The sequence below is a fragment of the Schistocerca cancellata genome, chromosome 5 (genome assembly GCF_023864275.1).
Source record: "Schistocerca cancellata isolate TAMUIC-IGC-003103 chromosome 5, iqSchCanc2.1, whole genome shotgun sequence".
Classification (NCBI taxonomy): Eukaryota; Metazoa; Arthropoda; class Insecta; order Orthoptera; family Acrididae; genus Schistocerca; species Schistocerca cancellata.
The window spans coordinates 837598491-837619812 of NC_064630.1; the positions used below are offsets into that span (position 1 = coordinate 837598491).

At 38.4% G+C, this 21322-nt stretch overlaps 1 protein-coding gene and 1 long non-coding RNA gene across 4 annotated transcripts in view; both read right to left on the bottom strand.

Moving 5' to 3' along the window:
- LOC126187520 (39S ribosomal protein L41, mitochondrial) overlaps positions 1–12998 on the bottom strand; it is an 86704-nt gene extending 73706 nt beyond the window's left edge. For all 3 annotated transcript variants that reach the window (XM_049928656.1, XM_049928658.1, XM_049928657.1), the window contains exon 1: positions 12811–12998. In XM_049928656.1, the coding sequence (XP_049784613.1) occupies positions 12811–12973 (163 nt within the window). In that variant the 5' untranslated portion in view covers positions 12974–12998. The remainder of the gene's footprint in view (positions 1–12810) is intronic.
- Positions 12999–14585: 1587 nt separating this feature from the next.
- Positions 14586–15344, bottom strand: LOC126187522 (uncharacterized). Its single transcript, XR_007537752.1, has 3 exons — positions 15216–15344; positions 14951–15061; positions 14586–14791 (listed from the first exon to the last, which is right to left on the bottom strand). It is a non-coding gene; the product is annotated as an uncharacterized LOC126187522 (long non-coding RNA).
- Positions 15345–21322: the final 5978 nt, after the last annotated feature.

A 21322-nucleotide genomic window follows, 5' to 3' on the forward strand; every position in this document is an offset into this window, starting at 1 on the left:
CTTTGACTTTCTTTCTACTTAAAAAGATCCTCAGCAGCTCAAGAACATAACACTGTTTTTTCCAGTAATAGGTCATTCATTTCTTCCTGCTGACTTTTGAAAAAATCTGAGATACTGACACCCAAAGATTACCATGATCTTTACAAAACTGTAGATTCAGTTCATGATTTAGGATGGTGGTTGTAGTATGAAGGACTACAAAGCATTCAGTGAACATTTTAAAAAGATGTTCGGTATCAGTAACGTGAAACTAATTGTATTACAGAAGTCAATCAAAGATGAAAATGTCATGGTCAAAATAAAAATGAAGCCAACTTAGCTGTAACAATCCCTCCAACATGTTCAGCCCCATTGTATAAACATGGAACACAATGTGCTTTGTTGCTGAATCACCAGCAATTTCACCATACAGTAGAGTGAGCGAAGCAAAGACGACTGATGTCAATAATATGCTTTGCAAATGTTTTGGAGATGTTTGGAAGAACATAGGAGATTTAGATTTCTATGCTGACAACATCGATGCAGTTCCTACTGCAATTGGCAGTGAGGTAGAAGCTTGTATGTCACTTTATGGTTGCTTGGAAGGAGGAGGACAGTACCAAATTTGAAGAGACACCAACAGGATGGTCCTTCTGAATACTCTACAAATCAACATTTTTATCAGAAAGACATTGTGAACTGTAAAATGGTTTTCAGCATCAGTTGGCAGCAAAAAGGATGCTGTGAGCATGCTATACATCTGAATTTTTTGTGAGAACCTTAATTTTGTATTAACAGGTAATGTTATTCTATAATAATTTTGGAGTAATTATTTTCGTGATTAACCATTTTTTATTTGCATATGAAAATGTATCGAACTGAATTCTGTCCACAGGTGTACATAATACAATCTGAAATGATGCTCCTCACAGGTAGAATGTGGTTATTTTGGTAAACAATCTTTCTTCTTCCATAGCCTACGCTAATTACATATTTTCAGTGGGCTATCATTCTCAACAGGGTACTCAAACTTTTCCAGATAATCATGGAAACCTGAAACAATATCACCTGAACTGCTGCCAACTTGATTCTTCTGTCCAGACACAGTTTTATTATCCATGTCTGTCACACAGAGAGAGTGATAGTTTATTTGACATGAATAATATGCCTCAATGACTGATAGTTTTGGTAGGACCAGTACCTGCTACATATCAAGGCATAGGGTTGTTGAATTCCTGCATAAGTTGATGAAAAGTTCTTGCCCTTAATCTGTTAGACAGAATTTGTGATTTTCCATTCTGGCTTCTGTAGCCATTGATGAGACATTTTAAGGCAGAAGCTACAAGTTATCTGAGGAAGGTGTTTTAAAACTTAAGTTAAACTTCGAGATGAATATTTTCTAAAAGAACCACTTTTTTTAGTTTTAATTCAGTCGTTATACTTGCATTATACCCTTTGAACAACCTGCTGAAGGACGGTACAATTATTGGCTAATGTATGATGGTGGAAGATTATGTGTGCTTTGCACATCTCTTTTTATAAATGCATGAGTTTTTACCAACTTTTACCTGTTTTTTTTTCTACCAAGAGTGCAATAATCAGTTTTCTCAGTGCTTTTCAAATGTTGTTATGAAACAACAGTGGGTCTTTTCCATCGGCTTACTCAGTACACACTTCTCCAGAGTGCAACTTACTACCAGTTTAAATTTTGCCCATTTCCTCCACTTCTGACATATTGGAACTAAATGACATCCATTCATTATCTAAGTCAAATAGTAACAACTGCTTAAGTGCTCTTTCCAGCACAGTAACTCTGCTAGCCTTCCTAGTAATCATCATGACCATGATAACTTTGTGAATGCTAATTCCCATCTCTATAATGAAACTGTCAATAAGGTCAGGTCCATTAGTAGCGCACAGTTTAAAATATTTCCATTTTATCACATTGTCACACCAATCTAATGATGGCAGATGTACTTACATCAGTACTCTGCAATTAGCATACACCATTTGTGGTGAACGTGCCTAGGAATATTAGTATCATTTTCTCCCCATTCAACTTGTGTGTGTGTGTGTGTGTGTGTGTGTGTGTGTGTGTGTGTGTGTGTGTGTGTGTGTGCGCGTGCGTGTGTGCAAGGAAGTACCATGCCATTAAACTTCCTTTGCAACAAACACTCATAGCCTTAAGAGTATGGCTTCCAAGCCACACAACATTTTTCTGTAGTGTCTCTCACTTGACATTATTGATGATTTTTGTATGGACAAAATTGCAAGCCATACACTTAAAAGTCTATGAGTGTATGTTACACAGGAAGTTTAACGGCATGGTACTTCTTTGCACACACTCTTGTGTAATGACTGTGACAGAAAACCTGGATAAATTTGAGCTTATATGGAGGTCTACTGACAATCACTATTCACGTTTGCCATCTGCCAAGTTGAATAGGGAGATGTGCAGATGAAACAAATGCATGGCATTCTTTACAATTATTATCTCTCTTTTGTTAATGCAGTTTAGTATAAGTCTCACTGTGAGAAATAATTCCCTGAATTAAGTCAAATGGCAAACAGTCTATACAATGTTCTAGAACATCCAGTGCCTGAGGCGCCTTTGTGAGGTATGTAAGAAAGAATGAACAGTAAATATCACTGAACGAGTAAACTGAATACGAGGCAATGCGTGTTTAGTAAACCCGTACATATTATGAATGTGAAAGTTTGTGTGCGAGTGTTTGTTACTCCTTTACGCTGAAACGGCTAGGCAGATAAGGAAGAAATTTTGAATGGAAGTAACTTACAATATCAATGAAAACACAGGTTACTTTTAAAAGTGTGTAGTGCAAGATATTTATTGATTTGAAGAATATAGTGCAAAATTTGGAACGATAATTACACTTAGAAAATGTTATTTACTCTTTGACTTTTGAACCGTAAGGTACTTGTGAAAGTGTTTTTACCATTTAGTATGTTCTATATAATATGATTCATCGTAATGAATACATGCTTATACAATCCTCAGAGTGTTTAACCCATACTTTCATAGACGCCCATTGTATTTTAGCCACTGAGTGTCAGGCATATCTTATAGCTTCTGAGGCAGTTTAAGATCATGAAGATGCTTTCATTTAAAAGTTGTACAACAGGGAGACATTATGGCTTTACACTTCTTTATACTTAGAATGTGGTTGGCTCCTAGTAATGTCAGATTTGATTATGATATGTGAGCGTATCCGCTGGTAACAGGCATGCATGTGAGAGCAGATGATGACACTGCCCGTACAAATATAAAATTTGCACTGCAAAAAACTAGAAACTGCTTATTTTGTTTCTTCAGTGAATTAGCAGCTGGATGGATTTGGATAACCATAGAATGGAGATAGCCTACATCCTGAATTAGCACATAGGCTACCGCTACCATGGGATGAGAAATGTGACTAAAAGACATTCATGAAAGTTAACTATTAAATGAAAGCATTAAGTTTAGTGTAGAGATTAGTTTTTAACTGTTTTGACAAATGAAATACATACATATATATGTCTACGGTTGCAGAAATATTCCTGTAGGATAAACTCATCACTAAATTCCATACCAATGTAATGTATGTACATTTGGCATTAACAGTTATTTACATAGAACTGTTTAACTGCTTTTAACAGCATGGGGCACAGCTAGTACTTTATATCAACAGGAATTGGGAAGCTTAATAAATCACACTGATAGGGCTACACTTTAAATATATTATGCTTATTAAGTTCTTTGTGTTTAGCAAAATTCCTGGTATGCAACATAAGACATAGCAATGCCTTTTAAAAATTGTCACTTGTAAAAAAATTATTGGAATCTACATATGAACTTCATAGAAAATATTTCATAAATATGCACAACTACTGTGCCCTCTTGATTCCCCCCCCCCCCCCCCCCTCTTAGTATTGATCTGTAAGAATTATTATGTAATCTAAGTAAATGGAAGTCTCTCATTACACCAGTAAATCGTATCTGTGCAGCATGTACTACATGTCAGTTAATGATTACTGCAGCCTACTCATTGAAAATCGTTTCAATAAAGACATGTTGCTGCTCAATAGTAAATCGTCTCGTGTGACAGTCTTTGCCATTCCACTTTCGCAACAACTTCGTTAGAAAGAAGCCTGCTGCCACATCTTTGGAACGGCATCCAACTTCACCACAGCAACCAGTGGTTCCACATGGTTCACTAACAGGCCTTGAGAGGGAAACCCATGTACTGCCAAAATGAAGTTCATTATCCTACATGTTTAAATATTTTTAACACTTCTTAATTGACAATAGCTGCTGAACAAGCTAAGTTTAGTGTGTGTTTATTTTCCTTTCTTGACAGTGTTATTTTAACTAAGACATTTTACATTGTTATTTGACCTATAACCCATTGGTTAGTAATGACACCATTCCATCAGAAGTAGGCGGAGCCTCCATTATATATAGAAAGATGTGAACTGGTCTCACCAGTTGTGATTTTACCACCAGAAGGAAGTTCTTACTCATTGGTAATTCATCGTTTTATAGCTTTATAACTTTATGTATTTTCTTTCATGTATGTAGCCCTCTAATTAAAGCTTTGTATACGACTTGAAGATGGAAGATGGCGACAGTAGTGGTCATAACTGGTCACCGTAATAAATAAATTGCGATCAAGGCCGTTTTTGATAGTAAATATTTGTAACACATTGATCACTGTTCACTCCCAAAATGTATTTAAAAGTAGTTAGTTAATTTCTTAACCGTGCTTTGCAAGTTGAGTGAATATTAGTCAAGCTGTTTCAAAGCTTTTGTGTGCTGCAAACTCCCTGGTGGCATCTTCCATTAAAAGAAAACAGGTTAACTTGTCCATAGAGCAAAAGTTTGGCCTTAAAGAGACTGGATAAGTGAGAAAATTATGATGTAGTGACTAAGGACTTGGGAGTCGGTAAAAGTATGACTAGAGACTGGAAGAAGATGACAAAAATCGAGTATTGGTGTGTTAAGCGAATTTGCACAGAAACACTGAAAGAAGGAAAAGAAGAAAATTGAGTTTAATGAGGTAAATGAAGCCCACTAAATTTAGTTTTGTCAGACAAGAGAGAAGGGCATGCCATTTAGTGGACAAATCTTGGAAGACAAGGCCTGAAAATTTTATGAAGAATTAAAACAGACTACTATGCAAAATTAGTTACATGGACTGGCCAACTTGATCACTGGAAAAAATACAATGAAGCCCGACAGCTTAGTATTTGTGAGGAAAACAAGTAGCTGGTGACACAAAGTGTGACTCAGTTTAAGGAAAGTTTCAGAAATTCATCAAGGTTGAAGGTTTGACTGAAGAGGAACTGTACAACTTTTATGAAACAGGGTTAAATTATAAACTGTTACAAACTACAAATCTTGCTTACAGGCAACAGTCAACGCTTAATTTTAAGAGGAGCAAGGAAAGGGTCTCAATTCTAGCATGCAGTAATGCAGGAGGAGACCAAAACTTGACCTCATTGGAAAATAAAAACATCCACATGCATTTAAAGTACACTGAAATGGATAAACTTTCAGTGTGGTACTGAAATCAGTTGGATCAATTAAGAGAGCTGTAGAGTTGGATTGGGTTGTTATTGAGAGAGAAGACCAGACAGTCAGGTAATCAGTCTCGTCGGATAAGGGAAGGACAGGGAAGAAAGTTAGCCGTGACCTTTCAAATGAACCATCTCGGCATTTGCCTGAAGCGATTTAGGGAAATCACGGAAAACCTAAATCAGGATGGGCGGATCCGGGATTGAACCATCGTCCTCCCGAATGTGAGTCCAGTGTTCTAGCCACTGCGCCACCTTGCTCAGTGAAACTAGTCAAATGTCTGGATGAGCAATGCAATTTTCGATGAATGGTTTCATGCAGTATTTGCCTCATGGGCATCAGCTGAGCAGGTTTTAAGATCTAAAAACTGCCGAGGAATTCTACTCTGATTTTGGACAACGCATCTTTTTATGGCAGCCCAAAGGCCAAGTTTTGGTTAGTCTCAACAAAAGATATAAGCACAAGCGGTTGTCCTCCTTTCTTTCTGCAAATGAGAATGGTCAAGGTATTATCCAGGCATTAAGGAAAATAGAACTACTGAATGTGACAGGCTCCAGGAATGAGTCACAGTCACTATTGCTTGTTCATTCCTGGAGAAAACTCCTTGATCACAAGGGAATGAGTTTATTGAACATCATGATGAAGAAGCTGATGAAAGAGAAGACGAAGAGTGGTTCCAGAATGATACTGAGCAAGACATTATGTCTGATGCAGAAATTACTGCTGCTGTCACCGATAATGAAAAAATTCATGAAAATGATGTTGAGGACTCCACCACACAAGACCTTAAATATCTCTCAGCAAAGGACTAAAGGCTGTCAAAATTGCCCTTCAGTATTAAGAACAACAAGGTGCATCAGTAAGACTTTCTGTTCCTTCGTCATCTTTGTGATGAAGTATCAAAAAGCACATTGTGGTGTGGAAAACACCAGGACATTATGCATTTAAAAAAAAAGTTATATTTTAAAAGTAGGCTAGTTAATTTTTATTAGAAAAAGGTTTACGCCTTCATAAGGTAATTTTCTGAAGTCTATCTTATCACGTAAAAAATTACTGTATTCATTAGTAAAGGCTATATATGCCTTTGTAAAGTAATTTTCCTCGATTTAAGGGTAAACTGAAATACATTTATACACAGTTCATATATTAGGTATTTTGTTACGTTTTATTTGGCCAGTTTGAGTATAGCACTCTTTGTAACTGTTTCATCTTCCAGCACAAATAAAAGTATTTTATGATGAAAAAATCATGTATTTGTTCTTTTTTTAACACCTTTCTCATTAACTTGGCATTTTCACATACTCTGCCACCCTTCCGTCTACAACAGACTGAATTTTCAGGACTCTACCTACTACAGGGCATTTAAGTGGAACAGAATACCTACTTTCATTTCAACATAATTTAAGTTCAGGAGGCAAAAACTTAGTTTTTGTTTGTAAAAAGAAGAATAACATTAGGTCTAATGATATTAATCTTTGTAAAATAAAGAAAAGACAACCACTCACCAATAGCTTCCTGATGTGCAGCACATAGAAACATGCAAAAGAACAGTATTTACGCTAGCTATCGAGCTCTTGCTCTTTCTGTACAAGAAGTAAACACATTCACGCACACAGACAAACACACACGCACATGGACATGGCAAGACTGACTTTACCACTTATACTGGTTCTTTCTTTCATAACCTCAATACCTACTCCAAATCTGCTTCATCTGGTCCTTCTAAATTCAACAAGCCATCTTGCTAGATGTCTATCGCCACCACTCAGGGCTCCATAAATATGTCCTTTCATGTCAAGTGCACCAACCACCACAGTATCTCCACTTTGGCAGTTGTCACATGTTCCATGTCAAAAAGTCCTACTTACACAAGTGGACACCACACTGACAGTCGAAAGCAGGAGTTGCTAAAATATACTGACAACCCTACTACAGTCTTTATTCACAGACAGTATTCTACACACTCCAGTGCCATCTACGCCTCAGACATCATTAAACCTGTTAACCAGCCGGAGCACTCCACTGATCATGGGTTATCACCCTTATTAGAAATCCAACCACATCCTTCACCAGGGGTTTTGATTACCTCTCGTTGTGCCCCGAAATCAGGCAAATTCAATACAAAATCCTACACACATCACACAAAGTTCTGTTCTATCGCTCATTCAACCTACAAATATTCTATTCTAATCCTGCTGCCAACGGTTCATTCCCTTGTGGTCGAACGAGGTACAAGATCTGTCACATACACCCATCCACAACATCTTACCGCAGCACAGTCAAAAGGGGTTTCCCACCCAATAAACAGCAGTGCCATGTGTAAAAGCAGTCAAATATCAGATATGCTGCAACTACTGTTCAGTATTCTATGTGGGCATGACAAGTAACCAACTGTCTATCCGCATGAATGGCCACCACCGAACTACAGCCATCCAGTTGCCAAACACACTGCACAACACAACATAACATAACCTTGACAATCCATCTGCCGAGCATACTGCACACCAGAACATAATGACTTCAACAGCTGCTTCACTAAATGAGCCATTTGGATACTACCTTCATGCACAAATTTCTTTGAACTATGTAGGTAGTAATTGTCCCTACAGCATATCCTGCAGGCTCTTAAGCTCCCTGGCATAAACTTCCACTAACTTGTTTCCCACTGTCTCACCTTACCTCTTCCCTTTCACTTCTCTCTCTCTTTCTCTCTGTCTCTCTCTCCCCCCCCCCCCCCCCCACCCTCATCCCTGTCTCCCTATTCATCTCCACCTTCCTCTCCTTACCTCTCTCCACTCCCTCGATCTCTTATATAATCTACCCTTTGAATTCCTTTCATAAATTTTGTGCACCAGCCGAGTCATCTATTGAAAGACCTGCGTCACACTATCTCATTAACAACTCCTCACTTTGTGCACCCTTTCCCCACCTCCATCTTTCCAGGCAACAGCTAATGATAATTAACAGTTAATCTTATAGTGACAACAGCTGTGTGCATTTGGGTGTCTGCTTGTGTGTGTGAATGTGTTTACTTCTACTAGGGAAGGAACAAAAGCTTGAAAGCTAGTATAAATACAGTTTCCTGTCGCACATTTCTATGCACCAGACATGTTAGCTAGAGGTGAGTGGTTGCCTTTCATTTATTAGGGACTAGGCCCCGTCTCCCTCACCCAATACTACTTTATGCTGCTACCCCCACTGTAGGAGCATATCAAGCTCCATTTTCTGAAGAGGTTGCATAATTAACTTCTGATGGGCTAGGATCTGTTTCATCATGCTTCCTACGATAAACAGTTTGAACACAGCACTGCAACAATAAGCGCCATATTGTGTACATTTAACTACATACTTCACAAGCCACTGTAAAGTGGCATCCCTAGTATTACTCACAAATACAGTGGGGGAAAAATGAATGACTTCAAGCCCCTGTATGAGCCCTGACCTCTCATAATTTCTCTTTATTGTCCTTGCGCAAGATGAACACTGGAGGCTGTCAAATTGTTCTGCTGCCAGTCTCGAACGCAGCTTCTCCAAACATCTTGACATAGCTGTTTGCAAAATAAAAAAATTAGTTTTCCCTCAAGGATTCCCATCAAAACTCATGGATCATTTCCGTAAACTCGTACTGACTGACCCATCTGGTAACACAGCCCTGAATTACTCTGACATCTTCCTTTAGTCAAACCTAATTGGTGTACCAGATACTAGTGCAGTATTCTTTTATCAATGTGGTACACATTATCAGAATTCTTCCAACACATCATAATTAGCTGTTCTCCATAATGTTCCATTCCACATTATTTCACAATGTTATGCTTAGATATTTACTCAATGTGACTGAAATTGCACACCGTTAGTACTGTATTTCAGTACACAGGACTTTTCCTTCTGCCCATCTGCATTAATTTAAACTGATCCACATTTGAAGCAAGCTGCCATTTGTTGTATTACATAGATATTTTTTCCAAGTTATTCTGAACCCCCCCTACAGTCATTCAGTGGCAATACAACAGCGTCAGCAGTCAAGTCTCGGACTGCTGCCCACATGGTCATACATGGAGGAAAGGGCAGCTCCGTCAAATTTCTTGGGACAGAACTCCTGAAGTGGTGAACATTTGTTATTTTACAATGTACTTAAGCTGTATCACTCAAAATGTCTTTAAATCATTCAAATATTGAAGAACCTATTCCACATGCCCAGGTCTTTTTTTTTTAACTGTCTAAGATACAGTATCAAACACTTCATGAAATCTAGCAATATAGCCTCTACCTGTTGGCCCACTTCCATGATTTGCACAATATATGTGAAACGTTAAAGGTGCATTTATTAAGTGTGATGCTCTCTAAAGCTATGCTAATTTATGTACAGAAGCTTTTATTTCTCCAAGAAACTCATCCTATTTGAATTGAAAAAATGCAAAAGGATCCTGCAGCAGACCTATGTTACAGTGGGTTATAATTTTCTCCAGCCGTTCTTTTTCCCTGCTTATACACCAGGAGTAATACATACTTTTTCCCAAGCATGAGGAAGAGGTCGCTGGGTGCTCTCTCTCTAGTATCAAACTAGAATTCTTCCAGGGCATATGTTTTATTGATTTTCCAACTGGTTCGGCTGCTTCCCAAGATCTGGAAAGCGTATTTCTGTGATGTTTGTCAGAGAGTTTGTGTGGTGGTTGAACAATGTACAGCTTCAAATTTTTTAAATGCAAGACTTTAAAACTTGGCATTCCTTTGACTGTTTTTCTTTCCACACTACAGCGGTTGACATGTGGCTGAAGAGTAGCTTTCAATCTACTCATTAATTTTACATGGGTCCAAAATAGTCTACAACTTGGAAAAATCTTTCATTAACATAGCACAGTGGAAAATGTCATCAAAGTTGAGAACCTAGGGGTCACAGCTCAACTCTCTTCGATTTTAACGAAATTTTTACAGAACACCCTTACGGGACCTGCATGAACTACTTCCAAGTTTCAGCTCCACCAGTAACCTGATGTGCATTGTAGAGCTGGTTCCAGTGAGATATTTTCTTCGGAAGTCGAAACCTGCAACAAATCCTCAAGTTTTGATGCAAGTTGTTTCTGACCCAGCTGATCAAGGGTGCTCCAACTTGCCACTCTCACAACTTTTTCCTTGTAATAGCCTACAGAAATAACATAACAAAAGGTCATTTTTCTACAAAATATGCTTGAAGCCTTATAGATTCATTGCTGTACAGAACAGTACTAAACAATGAGTTCAGTATCATGTTCCAAAACATGTTACTGCCCTGCAAGGATTTGAAACTTCTCACACTCCTATCGGCAGTGAATTTGTGGTACAGAGCAGCAAGATAATCAATTAAATCCACATAACTTTGAAAATGTTACCTAATCTGTATGCTGTTTAACTGTGCACACACTATGAAGGCCTAGAAAACAGTAATTAATTTTCTCTACAATTAAAACACATATATAACTGATTAAGCGATTTATGCCTAGATGAAGATGCCTGTATATTCTTTCACTCTGAAGCACTGTTCTCTCACATTTATGAGTAAATCATGTAGCAAAAATCTACAAAAACTTGTAAAAAAATCTTGCAGGCTTAGCTAAACATGATAGCCTACTAACATATAATTTAATATTTTTCAAAAGAATATGCCTTCATAGTCAGAAATATCTACAAACAACAATCAATACAAGGAATACATTCAGAAAAAAAAGCATCAGAATTATGACAGTGTATAAAAGGGTAAAAAGACAAAAACACAGTTGCACCAATAAAATTTTTGTGATCACTTGCCTGGTAGTAAGACCACCTTAAAATGTGGCCAATCAACATTTATACATCACCAAAGGTAAATCATTCCAGATAATAACAACACATGCTGTGTTGACATCTACACACTTTTCCTGGCAAAAGAGTAGCCATACAGACAAATTTATGCACAGAACCACACCATATATTCTCTCTCTCTATCTATCTCTGCATGCACTGTACTGATTTTCCTTTGCTGAAGTACACATTTGACAGGCCACATTTCAAGAGGACGACTTTGTTACCAAGGAATCTCTGAAAAAGACTGCTTTGAAACCAGACCTATAACAGTGCATCCTGCAGAAAACATCTTTCCACAACAGAACATTCCACAGGTGTTAATATGATCTCAATCAGATGAAGTTTAGAGCCCAGTATTCCTAACTAAATACAACTTCTGAGCTGTTGGAAAATAACCACTGAAATTTCAGAGAGCTAGTTCAAAAGAGAGAAAAGTTATACAAAGCAAATGGTGATCAGGTTAAAGATGCAATTAAGAAAATTACAATAGTTTGGCCAGGAGAGCACAAGTAAACCATATCTTGGTTGCTCAGATGACAACCAATTGATAAAAAACGCAAGATTTACGGTAATAAATAATAAAAAAATAATCGCATTCCGACCTTAAATTCTCAGAGATGGATCATAAAAAAAGGATGGATGGGAGTTGATTGGTAAGAAGGTATATTGGCACATTCAAAGCGCGGACAGGAAAGATATTTGTAGAAAACACACTGCAAAAGATTATGTAATGTGTTGAAGATGAAGAATTTTGGCACATTTTTAAACACACACACACACACACACACACACACTTCCATTTACACTACAATATTTAGTAAAAGTTACGTTGTGGACCCTCCTCCCTGTCCCTTTGCACTTTTCATTTATGTCACAACAGTCAAGATTTAAGAGACGAGTCCAATACGACACTCTAGCCTGGTCCTTCCAGAACACGTGCACCTACGTGAAACAATAATGCTAAACATACCTTCATTTCACAGAGGAGACATCAATCTGTGATTTGAATGACAAAATTAGGGTACGATTTCACTCTTTCAAGCTACAGCAGTTTCCGAATTAAATAATCCTAAAGAACGCACAGTAACAACCATCTTCACAGCACCATTCCACACCGACTTCTCGGGAAGCGCGAAGATTGACAGTGTCTATTTTATTGAGTATGATGCCTTCCGCTTTAACAGAACGTAAAAATCGGTACGACAAAATTGTATAGCCACGCCTATATTTTAACGAAAACATATTTTTTGTAACTGCCTACGACAGTACCCTACTTGCTACTCACCAAGCTTTTCCAAACTTTAAAAATTTAACAAAAACTATCGTTCAAGAGCCATTTTAATATTGTCACATTTCATCGACGAAACTTGCCGTAACAGCGGGCAAACAAATTATGGAAGCAGCAGACTATATTTAAAATTCCTCGATAAACTTACGGTAAATGGGAATGTCAGGATCTGGTTTTTCTGTTTGCGCTTTCTTGAATAATCTTGTGCCTCTTTTATTATGCAACAAAAACTTTCTGAAGTTTCTTTTACCATAACGCGTAGAAGACAAACTCAAAAACCTACATTGCATGCCAACACAATTCGACGCCATTTTCAAATTGACATGGCCAAACAGTAAACACTAGTGGTGGGCAGGAAATCGCGTATCTGTTAGAAATCACAGTGACTGAGAAGTCACAGATATCACAGTAGCAACTTTACAGAATCTAACTGCGATTTCAGTCACAGTTAGCAGTCGCAAGTAGTATTTCATATTCAAAGACGTGAGCCATCTATTGCTCGAATTTAGCACTGCTTTCTGCGATTTCAGTGACAAGTCGCAGCTAAGAGTCGCAAGTAGCAACTAAAAAGCGCGGTTAACAGTGGCATCTGTTGGCCAAAGTTCGTACTACGTCCATCTCTTCGATACGGTATCGGGTCTAACTGCGATTTCCGTGACAAATCGCAACTAAGAGTCGCAAGTAGCAACTAGAAAGCGCGGTTAACAGTGCCATCTTTTGGTCAAAGTTCGTACTACGTCCATCTCTGCTATGCGGTATCAAGTCTAACTGCGATTTCCGTGACAAGTCGCAACTAAGAGTCGCAAGTAGCAACTAAAAAGCGCAGTTAGCACTGCCATCTGTTGAGCAAAGTTCATACTACGCTATTCGCTACCGAGTCAAACTGCGATTTCTGTGACAAATCGCAACTAAGAGTCGCAAGTAGCAACTAAAAAGCGCAGTTAACATACTTTTCCTAGTGTCATCTGTTGACCGACGTACGTACTTCGTTATGAGAGCCTTGTGCCTCACGAGTTCGATGTGCTGTGTGTGCGTATGAAGGGCTTATTTCAATAGTGGTACAAGTCCATTTTTGTTCATTTTGAGGTACAGAGTCGTAAAGTTAAATGAGCGCTGACAAATCTGCATTTGAGATACCAGAAATATTCAAGCATATGGTTTCTTGCTAGAGATGAACCTTTATTTATGTTTGTTTGGATCACTAATTTCAGACGCATTATAGACAGGAAAGTGGAGGTGATGGACTTGTACCACTATTGAAATAAGCCCTTCATATTATATGACGACATGCACATTCAGCATCAGTTATGGTTGGTCAAATACTGCTGTGACTCTGAATGTATTATATTAATAAGAAACAACATTGCCTTTTTCTCCTGAAAATATCAAGTAACGTAACAAATGTGTTTGATTCTGCTTCCAATATGACAGTTTTGGTTAATACTCCACATGCCTACAGGACTTTGTAGTGTTAACACAGCAGAACTCAGACATCTGTATAAGTGTAGAGAAATGAAAACAGTCATATGAATGCCTCACTTTTGTTCCGAAACAGTTCAAGACTCGGGAGAAAAGTTTTACACCTGGTGTTCTACATGGCAACTTCACACACAAGAACTTTTTGCCGACACTACTACCACCTACATAAGTAAGCTTTTCCTGTGTTACTTTCAAGTAATGCACTTAAGCTATTCCTGATTTAACTGGAAGATCTGTACTTCCCACTTTCATATCAACAGCCTCAAAATGCATATTGTAGACTTCGGGATAAGTTACAGGTCAGTGTCACACCAAGATTATGGTGAAAGGGGGGGTGGGGGGGGGGGGGGCGGCATGTCACTTTCCAATAAGTAAGTGGCGGAAAATTATGGGTATAGGGCGGCTTAAACATGTGGAAAATGAGATTTGTATTATTCACTCACTGTATTTGACATTTATTATTCCTTTAAAATCGCACAACAACTTCAATAAAACACAGTTTAATCATTCACACACTTATTTCACAATTATTTCACTTTTAAACTGCAAATCCTCTAAGAACTGTCTTGAATCTTCACTAGTCTCTCTCAAAAACAGCCTTGATGTGGATAGATACGTACAGCAACCAGTAATCAGAGTCAGAACTGTGTCTGCAAAAACACAAGGATTATTAAACAATTTTTGCTGTCATTAATTACTAGCAATATAATTGACAGAGTAGATTGCTAATATTTGCTATAATGAATATCACATTTGCAAGAACGATCACACTGAAGTAATTAAGTCCATCGAAACGCTTAGAAACTAACCTCTCGTCTGACGAAAACGGTCTAAAGATGCAGTGGCAATTTCTTCAGATCTGTTGACAATGATATTTTGAGTTATCACTTTACTGAGTGACTGAAATGTAGTTCAGGTACCTGTGAACATAACAATATGTTACAATTCATTTTCTAAATACGAACTATTACGGTACTGTACGTCTACTTACATATTAATTACACTATTAATATTTTCACAGTTGTTTCTTTAATACAAAATTAAAGCCAACGGAAGAAAAAACGTAAAACATACTTGCCAAAGACAGGTTTGTTGAGATGCAATTTTCTGTGTTGACAGATGTAACTTTCTCATACGGTGGTAAGTCGCAGAAATCGCAGGAATCACAGAAATCGCAGAAGTAGCAGAAGTCACGGAAATCGCAGAAGTAGCAGAAGTCACGGAAATCGCAGAAGTAGCAGAAGTCACAGAAGTAGCAGAAGTCACAGAAATCGCAGAAATCGCGGAAGTAGCAGAAATCGCAGAAATAGCAGTGGCGGAGGGATACACGACCTATGTTCCTTAACTGCGACAAATCACAGTTAAGAATCACAGATACTCAAAAGTAGCATTCACAGAAATCACTGATATCGGAAAATCGCAGTTTAGCCCATCACTAGTAAACACCACCAACTGAAATGGTTTGCATCCGTTACACCACTGCCAACCTTACCCGAGTTGGTGTCTTAACAAATGGCAACACAGTGAAGACTATCAATACAGTAAATCTATTCAGGAAAACACGAACTGTGATCATTTTGACTTCAAAAGTTGTAAAATGTGCACATCTGGGTAAAATGTTTTGCCCAGAGTTCAAAGATCTTTGATCCGTTTTCTGAGGGGAGTTTTCCAATATAAATATTGGAAGATGGCCTGAGAATGTGAAGACACATACTAAATTGTATAGCTGAACTTGTTAGTAAAAAGTTCTGTGTTACTAATTAGTTGTTGTTGTGGTCTCCAGTCCAGAGACTGGTTTGATACAACTCTCCACGCTACTCTATCCTGTGCAAGTTTCATCTGCTTAGCGTACGTATCTCTTGGTCTCCCCCTACAATTTTTAACCTCCACACTGCCTCAGAATGTGTCCTACCAACCGATACCATCTTCTAGTCAAGTTGTGCCACAAATTTCTCGTCTTCCCAATTCTATTCAGCACCTCCTCATTAGTTATATGGCCTACCCATCTAATCTTCAGCATTCTTCTGTCGCTCCACATTTCTAAAATTTCTGTTCTCTTCTTGTCTAAACTATTTATCGTCCATGTTTCACTTCCATACATGGCTACACTCTATACAAATACTTTCAGAAGGGACTTAATGACACTTAAATCTCTACTCGATGTTAAAAAACTTCTCTTCTTCAGAATCGCGTTCCTTGCCATTGACAGTCTACATTTTATATCCTCTCTACTTCGACCATCATCAGTTATTTTGTCTCATTTCCTAATCTAATTCCCTCAGCATCACCCGACTTAATTCGACTATATTCCATTATCCTCGTTTTGTTTTTGTTGATGTTCATCTTATATCCTCTTTCCAAGACACTGTCTATTTCGTTCAACTACTCTTCCATGTCCTTTGCTGTCTCTGACAGAATTACAATGTCATCGGCAAACATCAAAGTTTTTATTTCTTCTCCACGGATTTTAAATCCTACTGCGAATTTTTCTTTTGTTTCCTTTACTGCTTGCTCAATATACGGATTGAATAGCATTGGGGAGAGGCTACAAACCTGTCTCACTCCCTTCACAACCACTGCTTCCCTCACATGCACCTGGACTCTTATAACTGCCATCTGGTTTCTTTACAAATTGTAAATAGCCTTTCGCTCCCTGTATCTGACTCCTGCCACCTCCAGAATTTGAAAGAGAGTATTGCAGTCAACATTGTCAAAAGCTTTCTCTAAGTCTACAAATGCTAGAAATGTAGTTTTGCCTTTCCTTAATCTATCTCCTAAGGTAAGTCGTTGGGTTAGTATGGCCTCATATGATCCAACATTTCTATGGAATCCAAACTGATCATCCCCGAGGTCATCTTCTACCAATTTTTTCATTCATCTGTAAAGAATTTGTGTTAGTATTTTGCAGCCATGACTTATTAAACTGATACTTCGGTAATTTTCACATCTGTCAACACCTGCTTTCTTTGGGATCGGAATTGTATATTTTTCTTGAAGTCTGAGGGTATTTCGCCTGTCTCATACATCTTGCTCACCAGATGGTAGAGTTTTGTCATGACAGGTTCTCTCAAGGCCGTCAGTAGTTCTAATGGAATGTTATCTACTCCCGGGGCCTTGTTTCGACTCAGGTCTTTCAGTGCTCTGTCAAACTCTTCAAGCAGTATCGTATCTTCCAATTCATCTTCATCTACATCCTCTTCCATTTCCATAATATTGTCCTCAAGTACATCGCCCTTGTATAGACCCTCTATATACTCCTTCCACCTTTCTGCTTTCCCCTCTTTGCTTAGAGCTGGGTTTCCATCTGAGCTCTTGATATTCATTCAAGTGGTTCTCTTTTCTCCAAAGGTCTCTTTAATTTTCCTGTAGGCAGTATCTATCTTACCCCTAGTGAGACAAGCCTCTACATCCTTACATTTGTCCTCTAGCCATCCCTGCTTAGCCATTTTGCATTTCCTGTCGATCTCATTTTTGAGACGTTTGTATTCCTTTTTGCCTGCTTCATTTACTGCATTTTTATATTTTCTCCTTTCATCAATTAAATTCAATATTTCTTCTGTTACCCTCGTCTTTGTACCTACTTGATCCTCTGCTGCCTTCAATACTTCATCCCTCAGAGCTACCCATTCTTCTTCTACTGTATTTCTTTCCCCCATTCCTGTCAATTGTTCCCTTATGCTCTCCCTGAAACTCTGTACAGCCTCTGGTTTAGTCAGTTTATCCACGCCCCATCTCCTTAAATTCCCACCTTTTTGCAGTTTCTGCAGCGTTAATCTACAGTTCATAACCAATAGATTGTTGTCAGGGGCCACATCTGCTCCTGGAAATATCTTACAATTTAAAACCTGGTTCCTAAATCTCTCTCTGTCTGAAACCTTCCAGTGTCTCTAGGCCTCTTCCATGTATACAATCTTCTTTCATGATTCTTGAACCCAGTTTTAGATATGATTAAGTTATGCTCTGTGCTAAATTGTACCAGGTGGCTTCCTCTTTCTTTCCTTGCCCCCATTCGGTATTTACCTACTAGTTTTCCTTCTCTTCCTTTTCGTACTATCGATTTCCAGTCACCCATGACTACTAAATTTTCGTCTCCCGTCACAATCTGAATAATTTCTTTTATCTCATCATACATTTCATCAATCTCTTCATCGTCTGTGGAGTTAGCTGGCATATAAACTTGTACTACTATGGTGGGAGTTGGCTTTGTGTCTATCTTTGCTGCAATAATGCGTTCACTACAGTGGTTTCGACTTAGGGGGGTACCCCCTCCCCCCAATAGTTAAAAATAGGGGCCTCGTCCCCCCCCCCCCCCCCAAATATTCAAACATGCATTTTTCACCACTCTGTCCCCCTTCCTTATTCTTTACTGGGAAATTTGTTAAAACTTGCACATACATTTTTGCATAATAGCCTGTAATGATTACGTAGGAAAAAATACCGATTTTACGAGCTATTGCGTATTCCTTTCTGCTACTCCTCCAACCTCTGCAGATGACGAACTGTCATGACAGGGTTTGTCCTCTGCATCTGTACTATTCGCACACTTTTACTGTACAGAGGTATGTTGGGAACGAAAGCTTACCATGAGCTCGCAGCCCCTTTGGCTTCTAGGACGAGCTCCACTTCCTTCCACAGCAGCCTGCTGGCAGTTTGCAAAAGAAACTAATGAGGAATAGTGACACCAAATTTAATGGCGATCGCAAGAAGGACTAGGAAACGTCAAAGGCTCTTCATTCATTTTTGTAAATTCTATTGACAATCAATAGGTAGAACACCACACAAATCAGCACCGGCTCCAGGGATTTTGCCACCCCGCGCGAACATGTCTAGTGCCCCCCCCCCCCCACCTCATCACCCACTTTTTCGACATAGTTAACTTTTCCCACAGCATATTTCATACATGATGCCTACTTTTGACATGTCACACTCATTCGTCTCTGTGAATATGTCTTTAAAATCAAACCAGCAGTCAGTGATACGTTTAGAGTGCAATACATTTTAAGCCATTTTTGTTGGAGGAAAAGTTACTTTCGTAAATCGGAGCACACTGTATCTGTACCACAGATAATTTTCAATAAGACGATTTTATGAATAATTGTGTTTTCCAATTTATTCTCACATTCCTTCGCTTACGGAAGATGGATTTGCCGCCCCCAAAAATCTGCCGCCCTGGGCGATGGCACCGCCCCTCCCCTCCTAGAGTCGGCCCTGACAATAATCAACACTATCGTTACATGGCTACTTCTTGTTAGGCGCACAATACTGTTATGCAGACCACAGCTAATGTTGCCAGCGAATATAAATATTCCATAGCCGGGCATCATCAGTGGTCAGTTAGTCTTACTGTGACTCGGTTCAGTTGTTAATCTTTCGTCCCATACTGTCCACTTTAAAATGGACAAGTTTATAATTAGGAAGAAATGTAACAATGCGGCAAGTGTTAGCGATGGTGAAGCTAGACTCAGTGTTAGTGGTGCTGTGTGTGGCAACAAAGACACAGATAGTGATGGAACTGTGGCGATGACAAAAAACACTGTTCACGGAAGAAAACAAAGCTGTTATCACCCCTTTGGAAACAGCAATTTGCAAGGATCGATTACAATAAGGTAAAAGATGTTATTTTTTGCAAAATTTGCAGACAAATGTTCGAAGAAAATCGTTTTCAGTTTTCTCACAAAATGGAAAAAACTTTCATGGAAACTGGTTTTTCGAACTGGAAGAAAGGGGTAGAAAAGTTGAAAGCGTATGAAGCATCAGGCTGCCACAGAAAAGCTGTACTGAAATTCAAATCTTTAAAATCGAATGTCAATGTATTTAGCCAGATTTCCAAAGAAAAACTGATACAAATTAAAGAAAACCGAGCTGGTTTACTAAAAGTCATATCTTCCCACCGTTATTTAGCAGTGCAGGGGCTTGCAATACGTGAGCATACTGGTGAAACAAGTAACTTTGACAATTTATTACGCCTTCGATGTGAAGATAGCCAGCTGCTTTTAATATGGCTACAGCGCGAAACTTACAAATGGACATCCCATGATGTGCAAAACGAAATTTTGGCCATTGTAAGTCATACACTTCTTAGAAAAGTATTGGAGGATGTCAAGAGTGCAGAGTATTTTGCAATAACAGCAGACGAAACAACAGACATAACCACCAAAGAGCAATTTAGTATCTGTATATGATTTGTTGATGCTTCGCTAGAGATAGAAGAATATTTTTTAGGGCTATACTCAATACAAAGTACCACAGCTAAGGCTCTGTTTGATATTATTATCGACATTTTAAGACGATTTGATTTGCCCACATCTAATTTTAGCGGCGAATGCTTTGACGGTTCAGCTAACATGGCCAGATTATATAATGGTGTCCAGGCAAAGTTTATGGAAATGGAGAAGAGAGCTATGTTTGTGCACTGCCTTGCACACTGTTTAAATCTAACACTACAATACACTGTGAAAGCAGTTCCAGAATGCAGAAATGCATTGAATGTTATGAAGGACTTAATACATTTTGTGAGAGATTCGCCTAAAACATTAGATCTTTTTGCTCACCTGAAGGCAGATGCCTCTACAAATTTGAAACTACTCTGTCCTACAAGGTGGGCCGTAAAATACTTGGCAATGTCTTCAGTTTTGTCCAACCATACAGAACTTCAAGAATTTTTTCTAAATGTTTCAAGAAATGACAATTAAGACACTTGGGCCAAAGCAAATGGCTTTTTGATTAATATGGAGACACATGATTTGTTTTTCATGTTATCACTTTTGGTAAAACTGTTTGGTCACATTGATACCGTAAACATAGCACTACAGAGGAAATCCCTACACTTAGAGGAGGCCAATAAGATGATTCCCACTCTTGTAACTTCTATTAAATTTATGAGAAAACAATTTTGAATCATTCTGGGGTCAGGTAACTTCAAAATGTCGAGATATGGATGTTGATTCCCCAAAATTACCCCGTAGAAGAAAAGTCCCTAAGAAATACAATGACTCCATCAATTCATCAGTAGAAACATTCACTGAAGTATATGACAAATATAGAAGATTGTATTATGAAACAATGGATACATCCATTAGATTCTTGCAATCACAGTTCAAAACTCAATCATTCATGTTTGTAAATAAAATTGAACAATTTCTTCTTGGTGATAGCAAACATTCGTTGGATATTTTATCTTT